General features: G+C 33.2%; 1 protein-coding gene across 6 annotated transcripts; it reads left to right on the top strand.

Moving 5' to 3' along the window:
* The first annotated feature begins 7711 nt into the window (after positions 1-7711).
* LOC107896933 (chaperone protein dnaJ 10) lies at positions 7712-14777 on the top strand. Of its 6 annotated transcripts, XM_041079236.1 has the most exons (12): positions 7712-8110; positions 8359-8738; positions 9309-9416; positions 9642-10584; positions 10702-10744; positions 10846-10912; positions 11049-11188; positions 11474-11713; positions 11808-11948; positions 12956-13665; positions 13745-13826; positions 13910-14777. In XM_041079236.1, exons 7-10 carry the CDS (start codon positions 11093-11095, stop codon positions 13589-13591), a joined length of 1113 nt encoding a protein of 370 aa, XP_040935170.1. In that variant the 5' UTR covers positions 7712-8110; positions 8359-8738; positions 9309-9416; positions 9642-10584; positions 10702-10744; positions 10846-10912; positions 11049-11092; the 3' UTR covers positions 13592-13665; positions 13745-13826; positions 13910-14777. The 6 variants fall into 6 exon arrangements, with proteins under 6 accessions (XP_040935170.1, XP_040935173.1, XP_040935172.1 ...); XM_041079239.1 differs by lacking the exons at positions 11474-11713; positions 11808-11948; positions 12956-13665; positions 13745-13826; positions 13910-14777 and having other exon boundaries at positions 9642-9701; positions 10519-10584; XM_041079240.1 differs by lacking the exons at positions 11474-11713; positions 11808-11948; positions 12956-13665; positions 13745-13826; positions 13910-14777 and having other exon boundaries at positions 7718-8110; positions 9312-9416; positions 9642-9701; positions 10519-10584.
* The last annotated feature ends 4374 nt before the right edge of the window (positions 14778-19151 follow it).

Genomic DNA, 19151 nt, shown 5'->3' with positions numbered 1-19151 from the left:
TCTAAAAATAAAGGGATCTCTTCCACAGTCCCATTGTTCAAAACACTCTTAAGTATGCAAAAGTTTGGAGACTTTTATTCCTCAATTCCCTCTTCAGTGATAATCATAGGGGCCTTTCCTTTATTTGTTGCCCCTTTCAGCACCTGAGCCATTTCAGCCATCATATTCCTTTGGGCCTCCAACATCTAATCTTTCATTTTCTGTTGGATTTTGGCCAATTTTTCCTGTAATTGCTCTTGCATTTCTTTCTGGATCTGCTCAAGTCTTTGATCTATATTCTTTGTCCTAGTGCGTGTACCGTAAGGATATGTTGCTTCTAGATTTCTTCTTTCTCTCACTCTCTTTCTCTCTCTTTTTAATATTAATTAGGGTCTTTTTTATGGATTTAAATGCATGTGATGTGATGCAATGCAAATGCATGAATGCAAAAGAAAAGGAGATGTTGATCTTGAATTCAATTCCATTAGAACAACTTTTTTAGAAGACACATTTCTTTACATGAAAATAGATTACATATGTGGTCTTGCCCTTCATAGTCCAAGTAAATGCTAATGGTCGAATCCTGCAAATTCTCTAAAAGATGCCTTTGTTAGCTCATTGCTACTTAATCTGAGCCTCGACCTCTTGCTCACTTATCTCCATGATACTCATCAAAAAGTGCCAGCTCTTGGATAATCTTCGTTGGCAATCAAGTCATGTATTCCTTCGTGGACTTCCAGCTTTCTCTCGTCGTGTTCTTGGATAACCTTTGTTCGCTTGAATCTCTGGCAATTACATCATGTATTCCTCCGTGGACTATCAGCTTTCTCTCGTCGTGTTTATTTGGACTATATTCAGACAACCGCACTATAATCCACTTTATCAAGAAATTCGTTTTCTTATGACAAACTATTCTATTTAGGAATCGAATTTCGAATCAACATCTTCTTTTCTTTGATGTAATGTAATGCAAATGCATGAATGCAAAAAGGTATCGATCTCGATTCAGTTTCATTTTAGAAAACGTTATTTAAGGAACAAAAGTCTTTTCATAAAACGGATTACAAATACGTTTTCGCTCGTAGGCCCAGAGTCTTAACCCTATCTAATAACAAAGCTAACTTTCGACCACGATCTGACTGTAGCTGATATTGGTGCTCAACGGGCTTGCCCTTTCTACCAGTATCTGTAAATGATCAGCTATCTTTTGAATTTGAATTACGGCTTCACCTATGAATTAAGCTCTACAGCCAAAGACACTTCCTCCAATGTCTATGAAGTTGCTCTGATTACCTTGAAAGAAAGATTGGCGAACAAGTAGGCATTCCAGCTCCGAAGCATACTGCCTTAAATTGATATCAAACATCCTCAGTGCTTCTTGAGAGTCTTCAAATTTCTGCCCCCACAGAACACTTTGAATTGCTTGCATGGGTATCTTCGCAGCATAGCTAATCTCCACTTTAAAAGTCTTTAAACAATACGATCTTCTTTAATCTCATGCTCATTTGGGCTGTCTCGGCCATTAAGTATTGCATTTCCATTATTTCTGAGAGGTACAATCATCCTAAAGTACCACAGTAAATTCTAGCTTGTTGTTTGGCAGGGGTCCTATAGTAAGTGAGCCCTTCTACCATTATAAGCAAAATTCTTTCCATCCAATTCAATTTTGTATGTCTTATACCCCTACCATCTATGAGGTGACTATCTTCATCTGTAATAGTATAAGTGTCCCTCAGTACTCCCCACGCTCACCTTGAATTGTTCATCTATCTTCATGGCAAACAAATACTGCAATTCCCCATAACTGTTGTAGAACAACTGCTTGGCTTTGTTACTCCATTAATCCAATATTTCCTTTAACTCTTGGAGGTTATTTTGCATCACACTAATGAGAGTGTAATCCCATAATTCTGATGTGTATCTTTCGGTGGCACTATTTCCTTTTTCTATCTGGGTTTTCTCTGACCAAGCACAAACGAAAGAGTTGTCCTCCACTTTATTAAGATATTCGTTCCCCATTACAAAACTTTCTAACTCAAAAATCGAACCTTGAATCGACACCTTTTAATGATAAATGACATGCAATGATAGCAAAATAAGAAAAACAAGTAAGTGTCACATATATAAAAAAATATAATAAATAAGAACTTATAAAGGTAGGCACTAAAGGTCATCATCATACTACCTGGGGCGAGCACTTAAAGTTCACTATATGTAGTTCGGTTCTAAAGTAAGAGTACCTGAACCAGCAGATTCCTCGATCCTCACCCATTATAAGCTCATACAGCCCGAGTTCAGTTCAGGGGAATACATTTCCCTTTGCCCATGCGGAGGTGAAAACCTCACGAAGACATAAGTACAGATGTATTCCGGAAGCGATCCCCTAGCCCATGCGGAGGTGAAAACCTCACGAAATCATAGTTTCTCACTCCCACTTAAAAGGTGTGACCACAACAGTCATGCAATGCAATGTGAGAGGATATATGCATAAAAACTTGAAATGATTAAAGAAAATAGGAATAAAATGATGAAAACAGTAAGAAAAACGGGTGAAATGCAATGAAGGGATCGTATATCAAAACCCAAACTCTCAATTTTTGAAAAAAAGACAAAATTTAATCAACTTGTGGCTTGACTCTCTTATAAAACTCCCCAGTGGAGTCACCAAACTGTCGTAACCATTTTTTTGGAAAACGGGTATCGACTTGGAGAAAAAACGAAAACGGGAGTCGCCACCAATCTTTTTAGGTGTGATTGGATCACTTTGTAAAAGTGGTTGTTTTTAATAAATGGTTTGATTTATTTAAACAACAATTTTGGTCCACGTAAATCAAGAAAATAGGTTCGTGAGTCGGTTATGCACAAGGAAGGATTAGCACCCTTGTAACGCCCAAAAATTGGTACCTAGTTGATTAATTAGTGTCTTAGTGTCGAAAATTTGAAAACTTGAAAGAATTTAAAATACGATCCCTCTTTGTAAAGAAAATGCTCAAATGTTAAAAACCTTCTCGTCTCAAAATATAAAATGTCACATCCAGTAAGTTAGGACACGACATCTTGAATTTTTGAGAGCGAGCTTGTCTTTTATATAAAAATTCGTGTATTTCAAAAGGATATTCGGTTAGTTAATGTGGACGAGGAAAATCGAGACTCAGTAAGTTAAGGCACGTTTCCCCGAATTTCGAACACCAAATATTGCATTTGTGAAAGAATTATTTTCGTCGGTTAATTAATATAAATTCGTGGTAAAATGGAATAGCGAAAAATGAACAAACAAATATGAATTTCGATATCAATGAACATAACAAAATAAAAATAAACGCATAATAAGAATGATAAGATCAGAAATAGAGGAGTAAAGCAAACAAGTAATGTAAGAGAATAATAAAAGATTAATAATAATTATAATAGTAAAAATAAAAATAATAATAATAGCTAAGTGGGAAATAGTAACAGTACATTAATAACACAAATAATATAATAATAGTGATAGCACTAAAGAAAAGAAAAGAAAAATATATATTAATAATAGTAATAAATATAATAGTAATAAATAGAAAATAATAGTACATTAATAATAATAGTATATGTTGATATCAATAATGATATATATAAAAAAAAGGAAATAATAATATGGTAAAAAATATGTTAATAAAAATAACAGTAGTAGTAATAAAAATAAAAATAAAAATAATAGTAATAATGATATTAATAATAGTAATAAAACAGAGAAAAGAAAAAATATATATATAACGATGAAAAGTAATGATAATAATTATTATAATAGTAATGATATAAAAATTAATGATGTAATAAGCAAATGAGTATAAAAAGAAAATATAATCATAGTAATAATAGTTGTAGTAATAATAATAGTAAGAAAAATAGTGATAATATAACAATAATAGTAATATAAAAAAATAATAATAGTAACTGAGATAATAATAATAATAATAATAATAATAATGATACTAATAATAATATAAATAAAAATATAAACAACAAAAAAAATAGAAATAGCAATAATTATAATGAAATGAAGGTAATAATAATAATAGTAAATAATATGCAAGAAAATAAAATACAATTATAATACCATAATGTTAAATAATAAAATAAAATATAAAAGAAAAGGATGAAAAAGGGGCTAATTTGAACTCTAGATAGAAATTTGGGGCGAAAATAATAAAGTAAAAAGAAATGGGACCGGAATGCTAATATACATAAGTATCAAAGCCAAGGTTCGGGTAAGTCCCCTTTCTCCCTTTTTTATTTTTTTCATTTTAAAACTGATTTTTTGAACAAAGAAGGAAAAAAAATAATAAGAAATGAAAAAAAGGAAATAAAACTCAACCTCCGTTTTATTTGATTCCTTAAATCGTGTATAATACAATCCCCCCTCCCTTTTCTTTTCTTCTCCTTTTTATTTCTTGTTCTTGAAGCTTAAAAGCAAAATCAAAAATGAAAAAAAATGAAAAAAAAGAAATCAAAAAATGAAAAAAAATGTAACCTTTTTCTCTCTTTTTTTTGCTCTTTTATTTCTGAAATATATCTATAATACAATGCTCTTTAGTGTTCAAAAAACCCCCTCCTTACATTGAGATTGTGGCTTTATATAACATTTTACAACTTGTTCTTTTTTTTTTAATTTATTTGCCTTTTCCATTGCAGGCAAGTGGAGCAAATGGGGGTGGGTGGCCAACTATGGAGTGGGTTATGGTGGCAGACAGTAGGGAGGCACACCTAGGAATTTTTCTTTTTTTGGGTATTGGGCTAGGGTTAGGTATTAAGTTGGGCCAAAATTGGGCCTCAACATATGCCATTGCCTCTGTATGATGGTTTCAGCATTATAGGTAATATCAATTTATGGGGTGGAGACCAAAGACACCCACCACTACTATCTACCATTTCCGTTCACATCCTCTATTGATTTTCGTAGAATAGTTTAAGAATTTACCAAAAAATTAGGCTATTTTACCAAATTGACCCAAAAAATTTTGATATTTACAAAAATGACCAGGTTCAAAAACAATCACCAAAATGACCTGAAATGAACAATAGATTGGGGTTTTGGCCTGTCAATGGCTGGCACCAACTCGTATTTTACACACATGATTGCCTGATGATTGTGTCAGGCTTTAAAAAATTAATTTTTTTGGTTTTGGCCTATCAATGGCCAGCACTAGGGTATTTTTTTTCAAACCGTATCATATTGGTATACAAAAATACGATTTTTTAAAAAATATTTTAATTTAATTTTAATAATGCATATTTTATCCGGATGAAGTATGTATTAGCAGATTCAGTAATATGATTATATATATATATATTTACGCATATATCACATTACAAAAACAAAATTTTAAATACTTATACCTAATAAAACATGTATCTCATTACAATAATTGTTATTTCCCAAATAACATATTATTTTATAATTTTATTTATTATTTAATATTTTAATAATTTTAATAATGCATACTTTATCCGGATGAAGTATGCATTATTAAAATTAAAATTAAAATATTTTTTTTAAAAAACTCGTATTTTTGTATACTAGTATGATACGGTTGCATACAATTATAAAGTATTAGAAAAAGTTATAAAATCTTAATTCAAATCACTATTATATATAATTAATTTTCATGTGTTTGATTTTTCAATACAATATTTGAAAAAGTTATAAAGTATTTGTTATTTTGTGTAATTTTATTTTATTTTTCATTTATTTGACAATTTTTATTGATTTATTAAAATATTGATTAAATTTCACTACAGCAAAACAGATTTTTAGCGGCGTTTAAATGAAAACGCCGTTAAAAAATGAGCATTAGCGGCGCTTTTCGAAAAACACCGCTAAAGAATAAGCATTAGCGGCGCTTTTTAAAAAATGCCGCTATAGGTACACCTTTAGCGGCGCTTTTTAAAAAACGCTGCAAAAGAATTTTGCAAAACACTGTCGTTTTGTATTGAGCTTTTAATGGCTTTAGCGGCGTTTTTCAAAAAACGCAGCAAAAGAATTTTGCAAAACGCCAGCGTTTTGTAATGAGCTTTTAGTGACTATAGCAGCGCTTTTTGAAAAACGCCACAAAAAATATTTCATCTGTCACTTATAATTTAACTGGTTTATTTATATTAAAATATAATTTATTTTTAATTAAATATTTAAATTCTTCAGAAAAATAATGACATATAAAAAAAATTGAAAGTAAAAACATAGAAAAATATTTGTTAAAAATGAAAAAAATTAAAATACTATTATTTAAAATAATTTTAAAGATTTTTGGTATATGACTGATTGTTTCTTAATTTATATGTTAAATATTTTCTTATATAATTGTAAAAGAGATAGTATTAATTTTAAAATATTGAATTAATTATCATTATAGTTTAGGGTTTACAGTATATGGTTAAGGGTTTAATGTTTATGGTTACTATTTTAAGGTTTATGGATTATGGGTTTAGGGATTATGGTTTAATGGTGGTTTAAGTGTTGGGGTTTAAGGTTTATGTGTTAGAGGTTAATGGTTAGGGGTCCATGGTTCAGGGTTGATATTTTAGGATTTAGGATTTAGGGTTTAAGGATTATGAGTTTAGGGTTTAGATTAATTAGTGTTTTTTAATCTATATGATAAATATTTTTTTATATAATTGTAAAAGAGATAGTATTGATTTTAAAATATTGAATTAATTATCATTATAGTTTAGGGTTTATGATTTAGGGTATATGGTTTAAGGTTTAAAGTGTATGAGTTGTTATTTTAAGGTTTATGGATTATGGTTTATGGTTTAGGGGTTTGGGGTTAAGTGTTAGGTTTTTAAGGTTTAGAGATTATGTTTATGATTATCCCCGTAAATGTTTCTTTTTCTAACAATGGTTTTGTATGCAATTGTGCATATGAATTTTAATTTGATCTAGTTCTTGTAAATTATTAACACAATTATTGATATAACGTCATTTTATATTTATATATTGTATACATAAATATTTATATTTATATATTGTATACATAAATATTTATATTTATCCAATATAAAAATATATTATTGATGTATTTATTTTTTAAAACGTATATGATTAAATCAAAATTAAAGTTTCAACTATACATTTAAACCACAATTAGAATTTCACGTCTATAATTACATATTAAACTGAAATTCATATATAATTCTGAGATGTATCTCTATCAAAATTTAGGTGTATACATATAATTAAATGTCATTTATATAAAAATCTAAACAACTAATGTGGACCATACTTAGAAGAATAATGCTTGTATTGCTGTATCATTTTGTATTTTTTTAATTCATCGATTTCATTTTATTTCTGTTAAAGTTTCCTTTTGTATTTTATATGATAATTTAAAAATTATAAAAATATTCAAAAAATTTTAAAAATTAAAAATTAAAAATTAAAAAACTAAAATATTTAATATTTAATATTTTAGTCCATATTTCAGTTAAAAAGTTAAATATTCAAAATTAAAAAATTTTCAAAAAATGATAATGTTAGCACAAAAATTTTGAAAAAAAAATAGAAAAAAATATGTTAAAAATAGAATAAAATTAAAATTAAATAGGAAAACGCCACAAAAAAATTAAATTATAGTGGCGTTTTTATTAAAAAGGCCGCAAAAAATTAAACTATAGTGACGCTTTTTGTTGAAAACGCCGCAAAAAGCCATTAAAAAAGGGAAATTAAAATCCCGCTCAATCCCAAAAAATAACTTTTGGTTACCCGCTGGTTACTCCCTCCTCTTCTCAACAGTGAACAGACTTCAATTCATTTACCAAAGTATCACCTGACAGAATCATTTCCAGTTTTCCATTTTTCATTTTCTTCCAAAACAAAAACCCCATTGTTGCAAACTGGAATTTTGTGGAAACTCAGTCTCTCCCTTTTCTTTTTCTCTTCTTTTGGCTCTGGAAATTGAAAAACAAAAAAGAAAAAAACAGGATGAGTACTGAAGCAGCTAAGAGAAGCACCACCGGATCTCTGACGGTGAAACAACGAAAAACCGATGAATTGAAGCCTTCTCCGACGCTTACTGCAGAACCCAAGAAAGTTATCATCAAAAGCGCCGACATGAAAGACGACATGCAAAAAGAGGCCGTCAATATAGCCATTTCCGTTAGCTCTTTTTCTCTACCTTACAAGATTCCTAATTTTTATGGCTTTTTTATTGGAATTATTTTCTAGGTTTTCTTCATTTGATCTTGATTTGTTAGTAAATACTGTAAATTTGCTGACTTGGAGTGGTTGTTCCTTCTGGTTATTGGAATTATTTTCTAGGTTTTCTTCATTTGATCTTGATTTGTTAGTAAATACTGTAAATTTGCTGACTTAGAGTGGTTTTTCCTTCTGGGGGTTTTGACTAGGCTTTCGAGAAGAACAATGTAGAGAAAGATGTAGCTGAGTACATTAAGAAAGAATTCGACAAGAAACATGGACCTGACATTGAATCTTCTTAAGCTTTTATGTAATAATCTTCCTGGATTTGCACTAAGGGGTGAACTCATTCTATGTGGCATGCTGCAGAGACATCAAGCCTGACAACCTGCTACTTGATAAAAATGGTCATATGAAATTATCAGATTTTGGATTATGTTAACCATTAGATTGCAGTAATCTCTAGGAAAAGGATTTTACCTTAGCAAAGAATCTCAGTGGGGCTATTCAAAGTGATGGACGACCTGCTCCACCAAAACGCACACAACAAGAGCAATTGCAGCATTGGCAGAGGAACAGAAGGATGCTTGTAATTACTTGTCTATCATATAGCTAATTCAATGTTATTTATTGTTATCAGTGATTGAGCTATTGAGTTCATAAAACAAGAATATAGACTTGTTGCTTCTTATTTTCCATTGTTTAGAGTTTGCAAGGCTTATATTTTACAGCTGTTAGTTGCCTTAGATATTCTAGAACGACCATAAGCTCACCTCTTTTTCATGCTAAGTTTATTTAGAAAGCTTTTTTCTTTTTTGTTGAAATTACAAATTAATGTTGCTTAAACATGTAAATTCAAAAATTCTTGCTTTTGTTTTGTTTTGTTTTCTCATTAATTTGAATATATAATGCCTTTTTTTCTCCATGGAATTTGCTTATTTACATTAAATTTAGAGATCTGATTTACTGATTCTTATACCATTTTAGGATCGTAGTTTTTTCTTTTTAAATACAGAATGCAAAACAATGTTCTTATTATTTCTTCTTAATTCACATCGCTTGTAGATTCATTTACTATAAGCTTGTTCTGTTTATTGAGAATTTTTTTTCATTGATTTATCTTTTTCTTTTTTTGTTGATTAATTTCTAATGTTAAAAGCAGTGTGGCAAGAGAAGATCAATGGAAAAAGACACTTCATATTATGATATATTGGGTGTCAATGTTGATGCATCTATACCTGAAATCAAGAAGGCTTATTACCTCAAAGTAAGCTTTTCTACATTTGTATGATTTTCATGATTTTGATTTATGAACATTTGAAAGCAATGCCTTGATGCATGATTGAACCATGTTTCTTCTTCTGGGATTTGTGAGAAAATTTGGATGAATTTTTTGTTTTCATGTTGAATTATGCAATAGGCATTAGAGATTTGGGTGATGAAATTTGTTCTGCATTATTAGTTTAGGTTTCTTTTGCATTGTATTTTTCAGGCAAGGCGAGTTCACCCCGATAAAAATCCAGATGATCCGAAAGCTGCTGACAAATTTCACGTAAGCTACCACCTTTTAACTATGTTTTAGTTCATCAACTGTTTGAAAAATGTCCTAAAAGAAGACCCCTTTAGCTTTAGTACTGGCTTTTAACTACTTGTTGAAGGGAGGTTTGTCTCGGACCCTCAACGGAAAATATTATCCTCGTATCGGTGTTTTGCCTCCCATACTTTGAGCAGAGACTAAAAGGGCTCACGGAGTTGAGGGAGAGCCTCGATTATCATGTTCATTTATTGATAAGTATATGATTTTAGATTTATCATTATCAATGCAATATGCAGGCTTTTTATTCTATCTCTTATACTGATCATTTATGTTTGAAATTAATTGATCTGTTTTTCCATGATAGATTTCCTTTCTTAATCTTTGTTTATTTATTGTTTTTGTTCATTTTTTTAAAATTTTATGATGGGAGTTTTTTTTATTGGTACTTGAATTGACAATTATTTTTGTAAGAGGTCAGTATCCATGTATTATTTTGTGTGTAGGATTTAATACTATCCTAGATTCCATATCTTTACTTTTGCATGTTGGTTCTTTGATGCAAATCTGATCTTCAATTGATTAAATTGTCTGAACTAAATCTGGGTGTGAATATCATATAAACTTTACTTTTTTGTCTGATTCTAAGACCTGCTGAAATCTTTTATTTACCTAATCTGCAATTTGAAAGGAGCTTTGGTTCTTGGGTAAACTGTACTTATTGTTTGCTCTTATTCTCACCCTCCATCCATGAATTTCTATATTTACATGCTACTTCGCAATTAATATAATTCTATAATTTGCTGGTAAAAATTGTCAATTTTGTTATGATCAGGATCAGCAAAGCAGAGAGCTGTCTCAAGATCCCATATCTAAGCGAGCCAAGAAACTAAGAATGAAGGTATGGCTGGGGTGAAATGTTGGTACTTTTCTGGCTATGTCTGTATGTATTAGTCGGCTGTTGTAATTTTTTGTGTTAATTTTTGCATTCAACTTAGTTTCTTATTTTCAATTTCAGGAGGAGGAACTGAAATTAAAGCCTATTATCGCATTTGATTGTGGTATGATCTTCTGCTATATGCTCTTTTATCATTTAAACTTAAATGAAAATTTGCAAACTGTCTAATTTTGCATGGTGGTATGTTCTTTTGTTATGTCAAAGTGATCTAAGTTAGGCTCTCTCTTTCAATAAAAAAGCTGAAATCAGGGAACGAGATTGGTGCAATATGGTATGATCTTCTGCTATATGCTCTTTTATCGTTTAAACTTAAATGAAAATTTACAAACTGTCTAATTTTGCATGGTGGTATGTTCTTTTGTTATGTCAAAGTGATCTAAGTTTGGCTCTCTCTTTCAATAAAAAAGTTGAAATCAGGGAACGAGATTGGTGCAATGTGGTTACATGCCATATGGATACTGAAAAGGCATATGTGTGGCGACTTCAAAATTTTATGATTGGTGAGCATATCCTGAGACCATGTCCTGAAAATCCAACTCCTGTAAAGGTTATGCTCTATCAAATTCCTACTATTTTGTATTTAGTTCCACGAGTTTTATGTATTAATATATTTTTTCCTGCACCAAAATGTAGTGAATACATTCAGTGCTTTTTCTGAATTTGTCTATTTATAGAATATAGACAAGATGGCTGATGTATTCATCTTCATTTAAAACATTAAGCAGCAAATACTACTGATATTAAACTATTCAAAGATGAGAAACCCTGCTAGAAACTAGTATTTCATGAACTATACGAATTGTGACTGATGGTTTTTTCTATCTGGTTGCAGGCCTGTGCCATCAGTGCTTGTGGTAATTTTGCGGTTCTAGGGACAGCAGGGGGTTGGATTGAGAGATTCAATCTCCAATCTGGAATAAGTCGAGGTAGTTATGTGGACACGCCAAAAGGAAGTGCTCATGATGGGGAGTCTGCTGCTGAAAGGGCAATAAGGGAAACATGGGAAGAGGCAGGTGTTGAAGTGGAAGTCATTTCCCCTTTTGCACAACTGGATATTCCCCTTATTGGACAAGTTAGAATTAGCTTCCTTAATTTACTTCTGTATCTCATGTACATTTATGTAAGATGTTTATGTATCTAACATCGCTCTGTCTTTTTTGGAGCAGACTTATGTAATCTTCTTGGCAAAGCTGAAGAAGCCCCAATTTTCACCAGGACCAGAATCATCCGAGTGCTGTCTCTTAGAATTGGATGACATTCCCTTTGATTCTTTGGCATTTTCTTCCATTTTTGTTACTTTGAATTTGGTATGAGCTTTTTGTTTTTCTTTCTTTCCATAAATGTAAATGTGCTTAAAATTTATCTAAAAATTCTCATTGACATAAATTTTCATAAATTGTATTATCTCTGTTGCTAGTAGATTGCCCATTTATTTAAACATAATATTTAAATTCTAAATTTAAATTCATCAATTTTTATATTTAGTTTTAAAGTTAAAATTTTAATAGAAAATTTAATTTAATTAATATTTTTTATTTATCCTTAAAAGTATATAGTTTAAAGTTTCAAAAATAAAATATAATATAGAAAATAAATATTATTTAATAAAAATATATTTTTTTAAAGGTTATATTCTTTAGCGGCGTTTGTGAGAAAAGCGCCGCTAAAAGTTTGTTCTGTAGCAGCGTTTGTAAAAAAGTGTCGCTAGAGGTTATGGTTTTTAGCGGTGTTTGTTAAAAAAGCGACGCTAAAAGTCATGGTCTTTAACGGCATTTGTGGGAAAGCGTTGCTAAAGGTCATGGTCTTTAGTGACATTTGTGAAAAGAAGCCGCTAAAGGTTATGGTCTTTAGCGACGTTTGCTATAGCGGTGTTTTTTGCAGTGCTTGTGAAAACGCCGCTAAAAGCAAAACAAACGCCGCTAAAAGTCTGTTCTCTTGTAGTGTTTGTTGTTATTTTTATAGGTTGTTTGTTTGAAAGAAACTAATCAATGTTTCCATAGTTTATATTAATTTTAATTATATTATTATTGTAATCTAACATATTTTTTTATTGTAGGTAAATTAAGGGAAATTATTAGATATTTACCGTGTTTTGTTTCTGAAATTTGAAATAATTTATTATATTTTTTAAACAAATTAAATAAATTCATTTTTTTAATTGCAGATTTGCAGCAAATGAGTTCTTTGATTAATAATAATAATCACATATCAAGTACTATTAATGAGATGGTAATAAAATTTTTATTTGATACTCATGTTATTTGCAGAATTAAATTATATTGTATTAACTATTTTGCTAATTTAATAATGTCAGGGCCAGTACCGCGTATTGAGAGGTCGTGTTAATAGTGTAGGGTTTCTGCTAGATGAACGCCTAATACCATACTTGGAATTAGCCGGGTTCGAATCAGTGGCATTGATCCGGACTTTTGATCTGCGATACGACTTGATTTTCGCTTTGGTCGAGCGATGGCGTTCGGAGACCCACATATTTCATTTGCCATACAGGGAGTGTACCATCACTCTAGAGGATATTGCACTACAGCTCGGGCTTCCCATCGATAGGAATATGGTCACGGGCATAAGTTTGATCTCTAGGCCGGCTACCTTTTGCTATGAATTACTTGGACGCTCGCCAAGTGAGGGGAAATTTACCAGTTTGAGGTTTTCATGGCTAAAGGCCAATTTTGAGCATTTGCCGAGTACTGCCAATGAATGGGAGGTGATGCAAGCCACTCGAGCCTACATTATGCACCTTATAGGGGGTGTACTCATGCCGGATGCAAACGGCAGTGTGGTTCACTTGATGTACTTACCCCTATTATCCAATTTGCATAACACCCGTTCATACAGTTGGGGGTCCGCATTGTTAGCCATGTTGTATCGCGAACTTTGTCGGACGACAGATCCTTCTACGATGGACATAGGCAAATGCCTCATACTGTTGTAGTCGTAGGCACTTTACCGGATGCCATTCTTGGCATCCATTAGTCATCAATCATATATATTTCCACTCATTAATAGGTGATGAATTTTTACTCGTTATAAGAATTAGTTGACTTTTTTTTCAAATTATATTGTTCTAACAATTTGTTTTCCTTAGATGAAGCACTAATTTGGGTATCGGGAGGTCATACACGGTTTCGATATACCATCTGATGATTAAGAATCATGCTGGAGAGAGGGTAAGTTTTTCCAATATAAACTTAATTTTATTATTTTATCTCACTCGACCCGTATTAATATAAAAGTGTTATTAACTGTGCAGTTCGTTTGGAAGTCGTATTCCGTTCCAGAAATTATGACGGTTATTCCCTCATCTGCCCACGTCTACTCAAACCTATGGTGCATTAGCACACCTGTTATCAATTTTCATATAGTGGAATGGTATCATGGCGATCGAGTACTCCGACAGTTCGGTTGCATACAGTATATCACGACATTGCCAGTACAATTGAGGGATATCCATGGGATGAGCAGGAGGAGGGCGTATGGAAATAATTGGGGAGAATTGCATGAAGAATATATTATGATGTGGAACAACCGATTAAGGAGGGTACCTCAGATGGATCGTGCTTTGGATCTGCAGCCCTTGTTAGAATACATATAGTGGTATTGTGAGATAGGGAAACCATTTTTATTTGGTGGGCGGTCGATGGTAGTCCCTCCGCATACGACACGAATTGGGCAACCGTTTTTAGATTCGCATCATGCACCAGAGCCAGAGCCGGAACTACACTCTGGAGATAATTCTTATCATCCAGATTTGGGGGGCAATGACTATTTCCTAGGCTCGTCAGGCCACGGATATCATTTAGAGTTTGATATCTTCAGCCCACTACCACATAAGTACTCCAATCATCCTGGCTCGTATCCACCTCAGTACTTTGCTCTTTCCAGCCTGTATCCACCGCCGTACTCGACTCCTCCCGGCCCGTATCAATTGCTGTACTCCACTCCTCTCGGCTCAAGTTCATCGATGGCGTTTGAGACATAATTTTTCATCTATGTTTCCAATACCCCCATATACGGATGAATAGAATGTTGATCACCGTAATCACCCGCAACATGAACGTCGAGCTCCACAAAAATATACCCCTAGAACGACACCATCAAACCATCAATTTTAGGGGGTTTTGTAATATAAATAACTTCATATTTATTTATATAATGAATTTTTTAGCATTTTAATTAACAATTTAATTTTTTTAGCAATTTAAATAGTTAACTTTGTATTTATGTAATGACTTTTTTGAAATTTTATTTATCAATTTTATGGTTTTTTTATTTATTATTTAAATAAATAAACTTTATACTAACTATGTAAGTCAAATTAGATTAACTGCAACAAATTATTGACAAATTTGTGATTCAATCCTTTTCACATGTAATAAACTACATCTCAATTTCTACCCGATTGCGACGATTGTCCAACATGGTAGTTTCGGAGCAGACATTTACTTCAATTATGACCGGCTAATCTGTATACGCCACACAGTTTCCCGTCGAATTTCTCCCTAATGTCTATTTCGTTATGGATTCTGGATGATTGTGGACGACCTTTTAGGTTCCTACGTAACCCTTTATCTAGAACAAACTCGAAGGTCGTCGGAGGTACCTCCCAAGTAGATAGGTCAGGAAGCACAGGAAACTCGTTCTCCCATACACGCAACGTGCATTCGAGGGTGTACACTTCATCAATAAATTGTTCTACATTAAGTGAGACTTTAGCACAAGCTGCCATAACATGTGCACATGGATAATGAAGTGTTTGAAACCTTCTACAATTGCATCGTCTGTTTCGAAGATCAACTCCATAGGATCTAGGTGGTATACCGGGTCGACGACTGATAGTCTCAGTAACTTGAAACGTTTCATTACGTCGTAAATATACTTCTACAGTCATTGACCTCGCCATCCGACGGTTTGCAGCAATTGCATCCCTGACATCTTCTACAAACACGTGTCCCGCCTCCATTTGGTTAACTTGTTGCTGACCCATTCTTGGCATCAAAGTAGCCAACCTATAAAATGTACTTGAGAAGATAGATGAAATTGGAAGATGTCGTGTTTTTAACAACACAGATTTGATCTCATCCACCAAGTTTGTGGTCATTTGACCATAACGAAAGCCCTCGTCAAAACTTTGAGCCCATTGCCACGGCTCTATAGTACCCAACCACTGTCAGAAAGATGTGTTTGTTTGACCCTCCATGTCACTCTCAAGTCGAGTCATTCTTTGGCGAAAAATGTGTGGATCTAAGTTGTGCGCTGCATATGTATTAAGAAAAGATAAGTTACAGCACTGCCCTAAAACATTAAAACTTATATTGAAAAGATAAGGTAATCCTTTGCACATTCTTACAACTTGTCTCTTCCAGTCTGCATTCTTATAATCTCGCTAAAAGTTAGCCGTGATGTGCCAGATGCAGTAAATGGATCTCCATGGCACACCGGAACGCCTAATGACGGCAATTAATCATTTCCCTCTATCGGAGATGATGCAAATATTATCGTTGCTAATAATATACCTCCGTAGGTTGGTAAGGAAGAATTCCCACGATTCCATGTTCTTCTTATCGAAGATGGCAAATGCTATTGAGAGCACGTTCCTATTACCGTATTAAGCAACCGCAATAAGTAGGATCTGTGTATATTTTCCATATGTCAGGTCCCATCTACTTGCACAAACGGCTTGCAGTGGGGAAATGAGCGCACACATGGATCAAACGTCCAGAACATTCGATGAAAAATTTTTTTTCTCGATTGTAATTGGTCATCCGGCCCGTAATAAGGTCGTGCCTGTAACTTAATGACAGTCCCCGATACGTACTCCCTTATAGCAGCTATCCATCCCTATAACTCATTGTACGATGCATCGAAATTTCCGTACAATTGTTCCATTGTCATTTGTTTAGCTATCCATGCCTTTTGGTATGATACTCGATATTGGAATCGTGTCTGCATTTCGGCAATCAGTACCGAAACTTTAATGGTAGGCATGTATTTCACCATTGGCATGATACACGTACAGATAGTTTTGGAATCAAGTTTTCAATGATCTTCTGTCATACGTGTTAAAGTGCATGTGTGAGGCCCAACAAATTTTCGTATCTCCTACATCTACGACTTCTGGATAAATGCAGCTCGTATCCGCTAATTGCAGCGTTTCGCCGACCTCTAACACTCTCCAATATATAATGTCGATTTAGACGTTACAACTTTATAGTCTACTGATATATTCATGCTATACAGCTTAATGGCAAAAACGCATTCTTCCTTACTTTTGAATCTCTGGCCCACGAACAACTCATCAGGATCAGAATATACAGCCATCCAGTAAGCAGATAGTATTTCAGGGTACTCCGAAAACTCAACTGCGTGCGCCGCATCGGGATCTATTCGAGACAGGTGTACACCAGGATTATTATGTATCACAATACGACGAATCTGGTTCCCGACTAAAGACGTGTTAACGTTTCCATCATCATTCACGGCTTCATCGTCAATATCATCCGGGACCTCGTCTACGTCGGGATCACTCTCACTATCGACTTCGTGATCAGAAGGATCACTACTATGGTATACATCATTACCAACCACATCAGTCTCGAGTGCAGCATTAAGATCAATGTCGATCCCATGTATAGTTGATTGACTATCAACGTACGATATCGGAACCACCATACACGGCTCTTGAGCTCCATCTTCTTCACCTAATAAAGTAGGATCTTCAGTTGCCTCTATACTAGCTAACTCAGGAAATAACTGAATCGGTGCATTTTGGTTGCTTCGAGTCCCACAATAAAGAGCGACCATTGTCTTCACGTCTTCATCGTCTACGAGTTCCATTTCGGTGAATTTTATAATATCCGTTGAAACTGGAAACTTGTAGAAAAGTTTCGACATCCTTCTCCCACAATGTCTATAAAATTTTTCACTAATTTTTTCCTTCATATCATCAAACGAGATATTTTTATTAAATCTCATTGCTACTTGTTTGTGACATTCAAATATACATCCGACGGTTGTTGTCAAAATTTCTCCATCGAAAAAAACACATACGAAAAATTGATTCTCCATCCTAGATCTGTTAAAAAGTTTTCAAAATTTTCAAAACAGTTTCGAATAACAAAAAAAAATACATAAAATTTTTAATGCAAAAATTTTCATTCATAAGCTAACAAAATTAATAACCTAACAAAATAGCTTTCAAATAATAAATTACTAACAAAACTTTACATTCTATTTACAAAAAAAAAACTAAAATACCTTATCCTCCTCATTGTTTTCTTCTCATTTATTTTTTTCTTCTCCCTATCTTCTTATTTCCGTTCAACTTGCTATGCTAAAATTTGTGTATGTGTTCATTTGATTTTCGGGGGTATATATAGGGGAAAAAGGTAAGCACGTGTGGGCCCCACCATTTGCGCCTCTGGATAGGCACAACCATTTGCGCCTCTGGGATAGGCACAACCATTTGCGCCTCAGAGAAAGGTTCGATAGTCGCGCCTCTCAGGTAGGCGCAACCTGTATTCGTATTTTATACACGGTCATACTGACCCAAAAATAAAAAATATATATTTTATTTAAAAAATAAAAAAAATTAATATAAAATAATGAATCGAGCCTGTCAGATAGGCACGAATGAAAGAAAACACCCCATTTTCGTATATAATCGGGCTGACAACCTATTTTGATTAATGATTTTTTTTAATTTATTTTAGTAAAAAAGCCCATTTTTCCAACAGAATAAACCTTGAGGATACCTAAGCAGGAATTGTGTTTACAGCCGCCTAGGCAATGTTAGAATTAAGTAGTGGAACCCATACAACCCTATCCAATGTTACCTATGTCTCTGAAGCCTTGATCTCTGTGTCTCTCATGTAGTAGCGGTGAAGGTAAACAATTCATCGACACACATTCTCATGAATTTCCTTATTCCCAACATACCACACAACCCAATATACTAACATCATGTTTGGTTGGATGGAATTGCTATTCCATTCCTGCCTTATTCCGCGCGCTACAGTGATTCATACGTTTGGTTCACCGTTTAGGTGATTCTGCAGCTTAGCTATTACAGCCATATTCCCTTACGTCCTGTAATAGGTATTCAACACTGAAGGCTCTGAATTGCTATTCAACACACACGCCGAATACATTTTCAGATTTTAGGTCCAAAATAGCCTGTTTTCTTCTCCCCAAAAATCTGCTCCAGATTCCTTCCAACCTTTTTCCCCAAATCAAGCATTCATCTATCCGCCCTTCATCTTCATCTCCTTAAAGGTACGTTTTCTTTTTTTACTTCAAGCTATGATTCTATTTCTCCTTCCTCATAACTGCTCCAGATTTCTTGCCTGCATTTCAAAGTTGAGACCTTTGTTTAGTTTTATTTTGGGCTGTAGCATGTCGAATTCTCTTTTCTTTTGTTCCTGAATTAGGATTTTTGTGTAAGGCGGCTAGGGTTTTTATTTGACCTTCATCTGTCATCTATTATAATATATTGC

The sequence above is a fragment of the Gossypium hirsutum genome, chromosome A10 (assembly GCF_007990345.1).
Source record: "Gossypium hirsutum isolate 1008001.06 chromosome A10, Gossypium_hirsutum_v2.1, whole genome shotgun sequence".
NCBI lineage: Eukaryota > Viridiplantae > Streptophyta > Magnoliopsida > Malvales > Malvaceae > Gossypium > Gossypium hirsutum.
This window is presented reverse-complemented; position numbering and strand designations above follow the sequence as displayed.